Genomic DNA, 15,706 nt, shown 5'->3' with positions numbered 1-15,706 from the left:
TGTAGGGAGAGGGTCTGTCAACTGCCTACGTCTCTGGATGTCTTCCTCCCGTTCCCCTTCCTGGAAAGGGGGCTTTGAGAAGATTGGACTTGGCTGCAGAGATCAAGGCCCTCAGCCCTCTTTTATGACTCGATGGCAGTCATGATACTATTCCCAGCCTCCAAAATGTAACTGCAAAGTGGAATTACGGAGGAAGAGGCATTTAGTGCTACGAGGCTGGGAAGCTACTAATTCCAAGCTCCGGAGCAGGACCTTTTGAGAGAAGGAGAAGTCTCCCCCTTTTTACTGGGGTCTTTTGGTACAAAATAAGTCTGACCAACTCCCTGAATCATTTCACCAGTGTATAAGCCTCAGTTGCCTACATCCATATTCCTTTAATTTTCACCTTGTGGGGAATCCACCAGTAATTGTGATATAAGAAAATCCCTGCACAGCTGTACACGCATGATTTCAAAACTCAAGAAATCCAAATGACATACATAGAAACACCTTGTGTTTCTCTGGGCTGGTCCTATATCTGGGGCCCTGTTTAAACAATGAAATATGTGGAGACATAGGTGAAGGCCCATTCTGTACCAATATGTTGTGTTCAAGTGTGATAAGTTTTGGAGGGTTTGAAAAGGCCCTGCAGATAGGAGAACTCATTCATATAGATGCAGGCAGATGAGTGGATGTGTACAAGAGCATACAGAAGGAAACATACACAACAAATACACACAGAAAACATCACACCCACACCCACACACCCAACACTATACACATACACACATACATAGACTCCTGTATCCCAGAAAACTAATAAGCTCTTTACAAAAATACTTTTAGACCCTAGTCCATTGTTCCCAAGGACCATGTGGAAGAGCACATGTAGGAAAACAATCATGGAAATACGTAATCACAACTATCATGTTTCTGAAATTAGGTATATATCTGTTTATGGTCTTTTATGTATATGACTATTTTTCTGCAGGTGACTATGTTTAACCACATGTGTTCACTAAGTCAGTGAATTTGGGGCCCAGCAGCCAAAAGACATCTGTCTATATTCTTCTCAATTCTTTATATATTTATTGAGTGTCCACTGCGCCAGGCATACGTTAGGACACGTGGTATTGATAGCTATGAATGGGCATTACTTGTGGATCGATTCTTATGTCTTCCTTAATTATGAATTATATTACTTGACTCTTCTTTTTCCATTTCCAAGGTTCTAGAAGCTGATAACAGAAATAAAAACTTTCAGCTCTGTAAGCGGGAAAAAAAATCCAGACTTCTTAAAATATAGAATAAAATCTGTGTTCCTCAGTTTTAGGCATGTGAAAATTATAAGACACTGATGAGAGAAATTAAAGATGATACAAATAGATGGAGAGATATACCATGCTCTTGGACTGGAAGAATCAACATTGTGAAAATGACTCTACTACCCAAAGCAATCTATAGATTCAGTGCAATCCCTATCAAACTACCACTGGCATTTTTCACAGAACTAGAACCAAAAATTTCACAATTTGTCTGGAAACACAAAAGACCCCGAATAGCCAAAGCAATCTTGAGAACAAAAAATGGAGCTGGAGGAATCAGGCTCCCTGACTTCAGACTATACTACAAAGCTACAGTAATCAAGACAGTATGGTACTGGCACAAAAACAAAAAGATAGATCAATGGAATAGGATAGAAAGCCCAGAGATAAACCCACGCACATATGGTCACCTTATCTTTGATAAAGGAGGCAGGAATGTACAGTGGAGAAAGGACAGCCTCTTCAATAAGTGGTGCTGGGAAAACTGGACAGGTACATGTAAAAGTATGAGATTAGATCACTCCCTAACACCATACACAAAAATAAGCTCAAAATGGATTAAAGACCTAAATGTAAGGCCAGAAACTATCAAACTCTTAGAGGAAAACATAGGCAGAACACTCTATGACATAAATCACAGCAAGATCCTTCTTGACCCATCTCCTAGAGTAATGGAGATAAAAACAAAAATAAACAAATGGGACCTAATGAAACTTCAAAGCTTTTGCACAGCAAAGGAAACCATAAACAAGACCAAAAGACAACCCTCAGAATGGGAGAAAATATTTGCAAATGAATCAACTGACAAAGGATTAATCTCTAAAATTTACAGGCAGCTCATGCAGCTCAATAACAAAAAAATAAACAACCCAATCCAAAAATGGGCAGAAGACCTAAATAGACATTTCTCCAAAGAAGATATACAGACTGCCAACAAACACATGAAAGAATGCTCAACATCATTAATCATTAGAGAAATGCAAATCAAAACTACAATGAGATATCATCTCACACCAGTCAGAATGGCCATCATCAAAAAATCTAGAAACAATAAATGCTGGAGAGGGTGTGGAGAAAAGGGAACACTCTTGCACTGCTGGTGGGAATGTGAATTGGTTCAGCCACTATGGAGAACAGTATGGAGGTTCCTTAAAAAACTACAAATAGAACTACCATATGACCCAGCAATCCCACTACTAGGTATATACCCTGAGGAAACCAGAATTCAGAAAGAGTCATGTACCAAAATGTTCATTGCAGCTCTATTTACAATAGCCCGGAGATGGAAACAACCTAAGTGCCCGTCGTCGGATGAATGGATAAAGAAGATGTGGCACATATATACAATGGAATATTACTCAGCCATAAAAAGAAACGAAATTGAGCTATTTGTAATGAGGTGGATAGATCTAGAGTCTGTCATACAGAGTGAAGTAAGTCAGAAAGAGAAGGACAAATACCGTATGCTAACACATATATATGGAATTTAAGAAAAAAAAATGTTATGAAGAACCTAGGGGTAAAACAGGAATAAAGACAGAGACCTACTGGAGAACAGACTTGAGGATATGGGGAGGGGGAAGGGTGAGGTGTGTTAGGGCGAGAGAGAGACATGGACATATATATACTAACAAACGTAAGGTAGATAGCCAGTGGGAAGCAGCCGCATGGCACAGGGAAACCGGCTCGGTTCTTTGTGGCTGTCTGGAGGGGTGGGATAGGGAGGGTGGGAGGGAGGGAGACAAAGAGGGAAGAGATATGGGAACATATGTATATGTATAACTGATTCACTCTGTTATAAAGCAGAAACTAACACACCATTGTAAAGCAATTATACCCCAATAAAGATGTTAAAAAAAAAAAAAAAAAATCTGTGTTCCTCAGTTTTAGGGATGTGAACTTCCAAGAAAGATGTTTGGAGTATAAGTGATACTTGCATAGATTAGCGACCTGGAGAACTATATCAAAGGTTGAAATACACAGTGCTCTACAATTATTTGAAAGTTTATGGAAACTCTATTGATTAACGATTCGGAAGTAGTTAGTTATGTGACTCTATCCCACGCCCCCTCATGCAACTGTGGAGTCCCAAATTGTTCCTTTTAGATTTGGGTCCTAGTGTTTTGTAATCAAGAACATCACATGCACACATGTGCACACGTGTATACACAACACACAATCTCATGAAAACATTACTGGGCTTCTAAATGACTGGGAGGGAGGGAGGGGTCGGCCAGCAAAAGGGGCTGGCCTTTTGTACAACAGAAATAAAGAACTCTGTTAAATGCATTTAGTTAAAAATAGAACATGGTAAAATAAGATTTCTCCAAGCATTCATAATGTCATAAATAAAGTGATATAAATAGTTCCTTATGTAAATTCTGCTCTAAGTACTATAATATTGCAAAGCGCTGGGTTTGGGTAGGCAAGAGAGAGACTGTGTAGACACTGACATGGTTAATACGTTTGATACCAGCTAAACTCCATGCCTGGTGAGTGACTGAACTTGGCTGCAAATCCCTTTTAATGAGGTCTCCCAGGGTTTGGATATTCCTAGACAGAGCAGAGGGGAAGGGCTGAGTCCTCAGGTGCATAACCAGATGAAGAAGCAGAGGCATGATCAAAGCTACAACCACTCTATCCATCTGGGATTTTTCTTTTGTGAATGAAAAGAAGAAAAAAGCATTGCTAATGTGACCTCGGACTTACAGGCAATATGGACACTTTGGGGAAGTTATGAAGAGTCTCCCATTCCCGCTTGAGGTACTCAATGGAACCCACAAACACAATGTGCTTGAGCTCGTGGTAGTGAAAGTTGCTGGCACGGAGTGGCATCACCAGGTTCCGGAGGCCAATCAGGGCTGAACTGACATCACCAAAGATGCAGACCACCACGTGGCCACTCAGGACGGTCATGGCGGCTTCACTTCGAGTCTGCCGGAGGGAGAAGGGCACAGGCATTGGAGAGAAGACCTCATGGGGTTGTGAAAAGGACTGAAAAAAATCACTTGCGTAAAATACCAAGTAAACAATTGCTGAGTGCTTACTATGTGCTATTATTTTTTAAATTTCTTCATGTTATATACATGCCATATATATTTATAATTAGAGTATGTGTGTATAAATTACATTGGTGGAATAAATACGTGCAAACATATATTCACACATATCACTACCTTCTCTGAGAAAAGATTTAAGGAAGATTATGCCATCCATACATAAGAGCAGAACTTTCAGGGCGAAAATAAGAGGGAATAGCAATATCTATGTCATTTGGAAAAGGAAGTCTTGGTTTCCAGGAAATTGTTGATAAAATGAGCTGTCTTGTGTGCTTCTGTTGCTGAGATGATGATAAAACAGTCAGACCCATGCTGGCCTCGGCTTATTTCGAAATGAGTTCCAAATTCTAGACTCATCAATGGGATCTCATAGGCCATCACTGCATCAGTAGGTAGAACACGATATCCTGAGCCAGGGGCTGGCAAACTCTGGCCCATGGGCCAAATCTGGTCCACCGCCTGCTTTTTTATGGCCAGTGAGCTTAGATTGGTTTTTAGGTTTGAAAATGGGTTGAAAAAAAATCAAAAGAAGCACATTTTATAATATGTGAAACTTATATTAAGTTCAAATTCCACTAAATTTTATTGCAACACGGCCAATCTTACTCATTTAGGTATTGTCTGTGGCTGCTTTTACATTACAAAAGCAGAGGTGATTAGTTGTGACAGAGACCGTATGGCCAGCAAAGCCTAAATTATTTATTATGTGACCGTTTCCAGAGAGAGTTTGCTGACCAATGTCTACTGCTGCCTTGGGGTTTCCAGGGACATGACTGGAGTGGCCACCTGTGTTAAGTCATCAGAGGAAGACTCCCAAACAGCCACTAAAAGGATCAGAACAGCAAGGGCAACAATCCCACGTCTTCCCCCAACTTTAGGCCTGTATTTACAAAGGAGACAAATGAAGGAATAAATCACCCCAGTTAGCGCTTCCCAGGAAATGCACATGATTAGCTCCTGCTGGCCCCACTGCTCACTGTGTTCACGCAGAAAGTAACACAGGAGGCCAGTGGTGGGCCTTTCTCTGCCTCTTTCTGGTCTGGTGCCTCCCATCTTGGCTTTCTTCCTCCCTTTCCACCCACTGCATGTCTGGATGGCCCCGTGTGGCTTACGATGCTTTTGGGGAGGCATATTAATGTCCCCTGCACATATCAAACTCTGCTCGATTTAATCCCTAGAATTGACCAGTGTATTGATTGTTTAAATGCCAATATTGCAATTCACGATAATGTCAGGGTTATTACAGCAACCCCCAAGGAGAGCAAGAAGCAAGCGTTCACTCCCTGATCGTTAGACTAACGCAGGGGCTGTCACCATTATTGGTTTCTCTCCGCAACAGTACAGGGACATCTCAGACGGAGGCCATAAAAAATGTCTTATAAATGGTGACCAAGGAGGACCCACTAGGGAGTCACACCCCACATCACTGCTTCATGGATGATGCCTGGAGCTAGTTATCTTGGCTGCACGGAAGTGCGTGTGCCTAGGTACCACCAGCAGAGGGTCAACCAGTTTTGTAATGTGCTGTGATGGGACCCCTGATTAATTTTAATTGACCGGTCATCTGGGAGGCTAGCTCCCTTCAGCAAGCCTGAGTAATACCAAGCGGGTCCCGAATGGGGCCTGGAAATCTAGAATAGGAAGGTAGGGAAGGCATCAATTAGCAGAGTGGCCAAGGCACAGGTGCTGACCACAGGAAATTAGATCTGGGGACCAAAACACCAATCCTTAGACCAGCCACAGCAATATCACCTGGAGAACCTGGTAAAGATCCCAACTCCTGGGACTCAGCCTTGGGGAGACTGATTCTGCCAGGTTTAAGACGCAATAGAGAAACTACTTATGTGCGTACCTTGAGTTTCCTACACGTTCTTCAAGGCCGAGTCCAAATGGGGCCTTAATAGCCATAAACCCCCTTCCAAGATCAACTGTTTGTATCCAATAAGACTTCCCCAGCCACTTAAACACATACTAGACTCAAACAGCACTCTGTGCCTTGTAACGCTTAGCTTTGAATATATTGTTTCATGGTACATTTATATCTTTTAATGAGATGGTCATTTCCTCAAAATTACGGCCATCTCATGTTCTCTAACCCCCAAAGCAGACAGCATCCTGTGCCCAGAAAGCATCCTCATGTTGCTGGCTCTTCCAGGCATTCTCATCTCTGTGCAGGGTTACTTTAGAGAGAGGGCTTTTGGGGCCACACTGTCTACACAGCACCTCCCAGTCCCTTTCTAGCCTATGACCTCACTTTATTTTCTTCATAGCACTTTATCAATTTCTCAGATGTTATTACATATTCATTGCCTACCTGGAGATCTGGTCTTTGCCCCCACTAGAACAGAAGCTCTATGAGACCAGTCAGGAGTTGTTGTACCCCCAGCAACAAGAACAGTGCCCAACATGTAATAGGTTTGTTATAAATGTTCTGTGAAATGATGTTATTTTTCAGGTGAGGGGAGTAGTAACTGGCCTCACTGAACCCTTTGGTGCTGGCAGGCGGCTCTGAATGTCAGTCAGCCATGCACTCCTCAGGATTATCTAGGCAAGCCATTAAAACCTTGGATCCCGCAATGCCAACCAAGCCTTTGACCTGTCCCCAGGTGGGTAACACCAGGATGAGTTTATATCCCTAGAGCAAAAGTGGGGCAGATACAACATCAGAAGGTAAATACACGGAGCAGCTTTGTGATGAAAACCATTTGCACTCCTTGGACGGGGGCTGTTTCCCAAGAATTCTGACTTTCTGTGCTTTTGTCTGTAACTTTCACACCTCCCAGACAGCCTCCAGCACAAAGCTGTATTGGTTCTTAATGCTCGATTATAATTAAATTGAGAAATCACACACACATTCAGATAAAACACAGGGAAAAATCTAGTGGATTAGAGCACAAAGCCATTCTGAGGAACTGGAACAGTCCTTTCTTAGGAAGGGTGGCCATGACATCAGAAATGATAGGATTTTCCTGGTTGACATAAAGGAGCAGGCCACAGCAATCCGGGGATTAGAAAGCACAAGGGAGAAAGAACCTTTCCATCTGAACTTCCTGATTATTAATCCATTTTTCATGGATTAGCAAGACAATAAATGGTAGGAGATGAAGGCATTAAAGCCTAAAGCTGTTAATCGGACAAGTCTAAAGAGTAGAATGGATGGTTATCAGTGCTGACATTCTTGGGACAGACCAGAAGAAGCCCACTGCTGCTACTGAGAGGAGTCAACCAGGAAATGGGGCTCTGAGCCCCAGCCTTCCCGAGGTGGACCATGGTCACCCTTGTCATCAGCAGCAAATGTGATTTGCCTGCCTATATCGTGTGCTAAGAAGGATCACAAATACGCAAATCCATTATCTAGAAGGATACAAGACACTGCTATAAACAAACGACAATACAGGTAGCATTCAGATTTCTTCATGGCATTTAATATATAATAATAATAATAATAGGTAAGTTTATGGAGTCCTATAAACTTATTAAAACGTTATGGGTTTTAATCTTCACTACAGTCCTATCTATGAGTTAAGGTCATTCTCGTCCCATCTTCTTACACATAACCGATATAGTGTAAAGAGCTCAAGGGACTCGTCCAAGGCCACACAGCTAGTGGCACAGGCAGGCTCTGGCCCCAGAGCCATGTCCACAGGAGTTATGGTACATACTGTCTCCCATGATGCATTTCACACCCTATGGTAATGAGCCAATACACATTCAGGGATTGAAAATTCCACTCGCAGGTCATGTTCTGATGAGACTTCTAGCTGTTTCAATACATGTCCTGAATATTAAGTATCAAAAATAATCAGGCGCAGGGACTATCACCCCACCATCCAGTTAGGAAAATCTCATTCCTAGTAAACATAATTTGGGACAGAAGCGGATGGCACCAATTCTGCAATCTGTCACTCACCAGGATGACTTTCTCTATCTCCTTGGGTGCACACCAGTGAAACATCCCAGTAGAGTCATACTTCTTCACGTTGGAGTCCATGTTGTCAATCTGGTCATTGCCGGGAATTAACAAGGGGTCATGCCTGGGGAGAAAAGGACAGGGAAACCGAAGTGGAAAATGTGATAAATTATAAATGGAAAGTGCCCCTTGCGTTACATCTCAGAGGAGATGAAAGATGCAGAGGAAGTGGCTGTCACTGAAGGCCACTCTTTTGCTTGCAGAACCCATCCTTTGAAAGATAACTACCTCAAACCACCACCACCACCACCTCCTGGGCACGCAGGTGACCTTTGTCAGGTAGTAATTCTGCCTTTCTCTCCCGTTCCCCTTTTTCTAAAATGGACTTCACATCATTTTGTGGATTCAGTCTGCCTTCTTATGGATGTCTCACTCCTTCTATTCTCATTTTACCAGCTATCCAATCTCTCCATGAGACACACACACATGCACACACCCTCAAGTGTTGTGATTAGCATTGGCAATGAAGAGGAAGGAACAGGAATAGAGCCTCATGCTGACCGACTGGCACGAGGATGGAAAGCCAATTACTCGCTCTTTCTGACTACAACTTCTGACGTGATGCTCTTCGCAGTAAAAGCTTTATTAACAGGCTGCACTTTAAATATTTTAGCAATTTGCCCAATCAGATTTTGCTCTCCCTGGCTGAAGCCCTTTAAAGATTCAGCAGCACGTCACTTCAGAGCAGACTGACTACCAAATGCCCACATCTGGAATACATGATTTCAATACTAAACAACACCCTCTCTCCTTGCCTTGACAACTGTATTTGCACTAACTGTCCAATGATGCTCTCCCCTACCCCTACCTTCACCTCCCAACTGCCACACTCCTTAGATGAGAGCCTCAAGCCCAGAGGCATCTTAATAAACTTGTCTTGAATTCTCAGAGCTACGGTCACCCCCTCTTGCCTTGTTTACTGGTGGTAAAGAAAGATGCCTTTCCAGAGGCCTCCCCTCCAGTGGATGGGCAGAGCCTTACCAATAACCTCAAAAATTACAACAGAATCAGGCAGCTCTAACAAGCTTACAGCATAAGAAATATAATCCTGCATCCTGGCCCATATCCATTGTCTAGATTCTATCTCTGATAGAGATTCTGCACCTCTGTTTTCAGGGAGGCATTTGGGTTTCTGCAAGAATGACTGCATAAAATTAGGACAATGTCCCAGGCGTAGTTGGCTATCTGTGCAGTGGAGCCATTTTCCCTGAATAATCTTGTCAATTCAAGACAGCAAATAAAAATAAGTTGAAATTCCAAAATTTACTGTAAAGTGATTTTACCTTTCAAACCATCAATTTCAAGCATTAAAGAGTGAACTTTATTTAGTTCTTAGTATTTCTTACTCCGAAATTTCTCTGGTATTTCTCATTTGTATGTTCAGAACAAAGACAGTGGGAAAGCAATCCCTCCTACATGGTCCAGAGACCTCTTATTAAGTCTTCAGGATCTCTACCCTGGCCCTCCCGATAGGCCTTCCAATCCCACTTAAGATGGGAAGACTCTCACTGCATTTATTTATTCCTGAGAATTTTCTTTTAGGCTACACCAAATGGTAAATATCATGTGAAGCCATCCTGCAAAGTTATCTTCAGTGAACACGCTAGATTACTACAGGAACTGTCACATCTGATCTTAATAGAAGAAGAACAGTTAGCTCGGAACGTCTCTGTAGATGGGTTGCTGGAATGTGAGAGGCGTTGTAAACCAGCCGGTCACCTTTCAAATACTGAGCTCAGTCAAAAACGCTAGAATAAAAAGGCACTTGCTGATAAGAATGGGTCACAGATCAGGGCAAGATCAAATCTGAATATTTTTGTCCTTGAAGACTCTTTAAGAGTTCTATAGATACCCACGACCCACCATAAAGAAGAGGTCTGAGAAAATGAACAGAATGGACTCTTTCTTCCCAGCCCTAGAAGAATGTATTTCAGTTGGAAGAGGACCTTAATAAATTTGCCCTGAAGATACAGAGCCAGATTGGCGTCCCTGAGGCCGGGGAGATCAGGAGAGGCAGGCGGGAGGGGCCCTCCGGAGGAATGGGAGAGGAGCAGAGGGCGACTGCCCTGCCCCCTCGGGCCAGGGAGCCTGCTGGGCCCCCAGGTGAGGTCCCCCGCCCTCTGAGACCAGGGGTGGGGGGCACGCCTGGGCCCCTGCTGTTCTGTTGAGCCTAAGCCCCACCCCCCCTCAGCCCCCAGGGCCTTTTCCAGCCCAGTGGGTCCTGAGCATTGGCCCCGCCCACCGCCCAAACCTCACCCTTGCTTCGGCCCCCCGCTCTCCACAGCCAAGGCCCTTTCCCCCTTTTTAAATTTTCCTTTCCCTCCTCCTCTTTTTTACTATTGTGGTACTGTTGTACCTTCCGGTTGTTGATTCATCTATATTTTTATTTTCATATTCTTTCTAACATATCTATTAGTTGCCTAGTCTAATTTTATTTTTTACTTTGTTTCTTTTTCTAACCACCCCACACAGCTTGCGGAATCTTGGTTCATGAGCCGGGGGTTGGGCTGAAGCTCCTGCAGTGGGAGCTTCGAGTCCAAACCACTGGACTAACAGAGAACCTCAGACCCCAGGGAATATTCATTGGAGTGAGGTCTCACGGAGGTCCTCATCTCAGCACCAAAACCCAGATCTACCCAACAGCCTACAAACTCCAGTGTTGGAAGCCTCAGGCCAAACAACCAGTAAGACAGGAACACAACTCCACTCATTGAAAAAGAAAAAAAAAGTGAGACGGCAAAAAAATATGTCACAGATGAAGGAGCGAGGTAAAAACCTATAAGACCAAATAAACGAAGAGGAAATAGGCAATCTACCTGAAAAAGAATTCAGAGTAATGACAGTAAAGATGATCCAGAATCTAGGAAGTAGAATGGAGGCACAGATTTAGAAAATACAAAAATGTTTAACAAAGATCTAGAAGAACTAAAGTACAAACAAACAGAGATGAACAACACAATAACTGAAATGAAAAATACACGAGAAGGAATCAATAACAGAATAACTGAGGCAGAAGAACGAATAAGTGAGCTGGAGGACAAAATGGTGGAACTAACAGCCAAGGAGCAAAATAAAGAAAAAAGATTGAAAAGGATTGAAGACAACTTCAGAGACCTCTGGGACAACACTAAACACACCAACATTCGAATCATACGGCCCTCAGGAAAAGAAGAGAAAAAGAAGGGGTCTCAGAAAATATGTGAAGAGATTATAGCTGAAAACTTCCCTAACATGGGAAAGGAAGTAGTCACCCAAGTCCAGGAAGCACAGAGAGTCCCATACAGGATATACCCTAGGAAAAACACACCAAGACACATATTAATCAAAGTAACACAAATTAAATCCAAAGAAAAATATTAAAAGCAGCAAGGAGAAAAACAAAAAATAACATACAAAGGAATCCCCATAAGGTTATCAGCTGATTTTTCAGCAGAAACTCTGCAGGCCAGAAGGGAGTGGCAGGGTATACATAAAGTGATGAGAGAGAAAAACCTACAACCAAGATTACTTTACCCAGCAAGGATCTCATTCAGATTCGATGGAGAAATCAAAAGCTTTTCAGACAAGCAGAAACTAAGAGAATTCAGCACCAACAAACCAGCTTTACAATAAATGCTAAAGAAACTTCTCTAGGTGAGAAACACAAGAGAAGAAAAAGACCCACAAAAACAAACCCAAAACAATTAAGAAAATGGTAATAGGAACATACATATCAATAATCACCTTGAATGTAAATGGATTAAATGCCCCAACCGAAAGACACAGACTGGCCGAATGGATAAAAAAACAAGACCCATATATATGCTGCCTACAAGGGACCCACTTCAGACCTAGGGACACATACAGACTGAAAGTGAAGGGATGGAAAAAGATATTCCATGCAAATGGAAATCAAAAGAAACCTGGAGTAGCAGTACTCATATCAGATAAAACAGACTCTAAAATAAAGACCGTTAGGGCTTCCCTGGTGGCGCAGTGGTTGAGAGCCCGCCTGCCCACGCAGGGGTCACGGGTTCGTGCCCCGGTCCGGGAAGACCCCACATGCCGTGGAGCGGCTGGGCCCGTGAGCCATGGCCGCTGAGCCCGCGCGTCTGGAGCCTGTGCTCCGCAACGGGAGAGGCCACAACAGTGAGAGGCCCGCGTACCACAAAAAAAAAAAAGACTGTTACAAGAGATAAGGAGGGACATTACATAACGATCAAACGATCAATCCAAGAAGAAGATATAACAATTATAAATGTTAGGAGAACCTCAATACATGTGGCAAATGCTAACAACCGTGAAAGGAGAAATTGACAGTAACACAATAATAGTAGGGACTTTTAACACCCCACCTACACCAATGGGAAGATCATGCAAACAGAAAATAAATAAGGAAACACAAGCTTTAAATGACACAATAGACCAGACAGATTTAATTGATATTTATAGAACATTCCACCCAAAACTGGCAGAACACACATTCTTCTCAAGTGCACATGGAACATTCTCCAGGATAGATCACATCTTGGGTCACAAATCAAGCCTCAGAAAATTTAAGAAAATTGAAGTTGTATCAAGCACCTTTTCTGACCACAATGCTATGAGATTGGAAATCAGTTACAGGAAAAAAAAATGTAAAAAACACAAATACATGGAGGCTAAACGGTGTGCTACTAAATAACCAAGAGATCACTGGAAAAATCAAAGAAGAAATTAAAAAAATACATAGAAACAAATGGCAATGAAAACATGACAACCCAAAACCTGTGGTATGCAGCAAAAGCAGTTCTAAGAGGGAAGTTTATAGCAATTCAATCTCACCTCAAGAAACAAGAAAAATCGCAAATAAACAATCTAACCCTACACTAGAGAAAGAAGAACAAAGAAAACCCAAAGCCAGTAGAAGGAAAAAAAATCATAAAGATCAGAGCAGAAATACATGAAATAGAAATGAAGAAAACAATAGCAAAGGTCAATAAAACTAAAAGCTGGTTCTTTGAGAAGATAAACAAAATTGACAAACCATGAGCCAGACTCATCAAGAAAAAAAGGAAGAGGATGCAAATCAACAGAATTAGAAATGAAAAAGGAGAAATCACAACTGACACTGCAGAAATACAAAGGATTATAAGAGACTCCTACAAAAAACTACACACCAATAAAATGGACAGCCACAAAGAAATGGACAAATTCTTGGAAAGGTACAATTTTCCAAGACTGAACCAGGAAGAATTAGAAAATATAAACAGACCTATCACAAGCAATGAAATTGAAACTGTGATTAAAAATCTTCCAACAAACAAAAGTCCAGGACCAGGCAGCTTCACAGGCAAATTCTATCAAACATTTAGAGAAGAGCTAACACCTATCCTTCTCAAACTCTTCCAAGAAATTGCAGAGGGAGAAACACTCGCAAATTATTTCTACAAAGCCATCATCACCCTGATGCAAAAACCAGAAAAAAAGATATCACAAAAAAAGAAAATTATACACCAATATCACTGATGAACATAGATGCAAAAATCCTGAACAAAATACTAGCAAACAGAATCCAACAACACAGGATCATACACCATGATCAAGAGGGATTTATCCCAGGGATGCAAGGATTCTTCAATATACGCAAATCAATCAGTGTGATACACCACATTAACAAATTAAGGAATAAAAACCATATGATCATCTCAATAGATGCAGAAAAAGCTTCTGACAAAATTCAACACCCATTTATGATCAAAACTCTCCAGAAAATGGGCACAGAGGGAACCTACCTCAACATAATAAAGGCCATATATGACAAACCCACAGCAAGCATCATACTCAATGGTGAAAAACTGAAAGCATTTCCACTAAGATCAGGGACAAGACAAGGATGCCCACTCTCGCCACTCTTATTCAGCATAGTTTTGGAAGTCCTAGCCATGGCAATCAGAGAAGACAAAGAAATAAAAGGAATACAAATTGGAAAAGAAGAAATAAAACTGTCACTGTTTGCAGATGACATGATACTATACATAGAAAATCCTAAAGATGCCACCAGAAAACTACTAGAACTAATCAATGAATTTGGTAAGGTTGCAGAATACAAAATTAATGCACGGAAATCGCTGGTATTCCTATATACCAACAACAAAAAAAAAATCAGAAAGAGAAATTAAGGAAACACTCCCATTTACCATCACAACAAAAAGAATAAAATACCTAGGAATAAACCTGCCTACGTAGGCGAAAGACTTGTACTCAGAAAACTATGAAACACTGATGAAAGAACTCAAAGATGACATAAACAGACGGAGAAATATACCATACCATGCCCTTGGACTGGAAGAATCAATATTGTGAAAATGACTATACTATCCAAAGCAATCTACAGACTCAATGCAATCCCTGTCAAACTACCAATGGCACTCTTCACAGAATTAGAACAAAAAATTTCACAATTTGTATGGAAACCAAAAGACCTTGAACAGCCAAAGCAATCTTGGGAAAGAAAAACGGAGTTGGAGGAATCAGGCTCCTCAAGTTTGAACTATACCACAAAGCTACAGTAATCAAGACAGTATGGTACTGGCACAAAAACAGAAACATAGATCAGCGGTGCAGGGTAGAATGCCCAGAGATAAACCCATGCACATATGGTCACCTAATTTACAACAAAGGAGGCAAGAACATAAAAATGGAGAAAAGACAGCCTCTTCAATAAGTGGTGCTGGGAAAACTGGACAGCTACATGTAAAAGAATGAAATTAGAACACTCCCTAACACCATACACAAAAATAAACTCAAAATGGCTTAAAGACCTAAATGTAACGCCAGACACTATAAAACACTTAGAGGAAAACACAGGCAGAACACTCTATGACATAAATCACAGCAAGATTCTTTTTGACCCACCTCCTAGAGAAATGGAAATAAAAATAAACAAATGGGACCTAATGTAACTTAAAAGCTTTTGCACAGCAAAGGAAACCATAAACGAGACAAAAAGACATCCCGCATAGTGGGAGAAAATATTTGCACGTGAAACAACAAAGGATTAATCTCCAAAATATACAAACAGCTCACGGAGCTCAACATCAAAAAAACAAACAATTCAATTTAAAATATGGGCAGAAGACCTAAACAGACATTTCACCAAGGAAGACATACAGATGGCCAAGAGGCACATGAAAAGATGCTCAACGACACTAATTATTAGAGAAATGCAAATCAAAACTATAATGAGGTATCACTTCATGCCGGTCAGAATGGCCATTATCAAACAGTCTAGAAACAATAAACGCTGGAAAGGGTGTGGTGAAAAGGGAACCCTCCTGCACTGTTGGTGGGAATGTAAATTGATACAACCACTATGGAAAACATTATGGAGGTTCCTTAAAAAACTAAAAACG

General features: G+C 41.6%; 1 protein-coding gene across 1 annotated transcript in view; it reads right to left on the bottom strand.

Moving 5' to 3' along the window:
- Positions 1-15,706, bottom strand: part of LOC103072349 (calcium-activated potassium channel subunit alpha-1) — a 545,963-nt gene that overhangs the window by 71,236 nt on the left and 459,021 nt on the right. Inside the window, exons 21-22 of the mRNA XM_007467587.1 lie at positions 8,274-8,397; positions 4,014-4,238 (exon numbers count right to left, since the gene is read on the bottom strand). Of these exons, the coding sequence (XP_007467649.1) occupies positions 4,014-4,238; positions 8,274-8,397 (349 nt within the window). The remainder of the gene's footprint in view (positions 1-4,013; positions 4,239-8,273; positions 8,398-15,706) is intronic.

The sequence above is a fragment of the Lipotes vexillifer genome, unplaced genomic scaffold (assembly GCF_000442215.2).
Source record: "Lipotes vexillifer unplaced genomic scaffold, Lipotes_vexillifer_v1.1 scaffold1662, whole genome shotgun sequence".
In the NCBI taxonomy this organism is placed as follows: Eukaryota; Metazoa; Chordata; class Mammalia; order Artiodactyla; family Lipotidae; genus Lipotes; species Lipotes vexillifer.
This window is presented reverse-complemented; position numbering and strand designations above follow the sequence as displayed.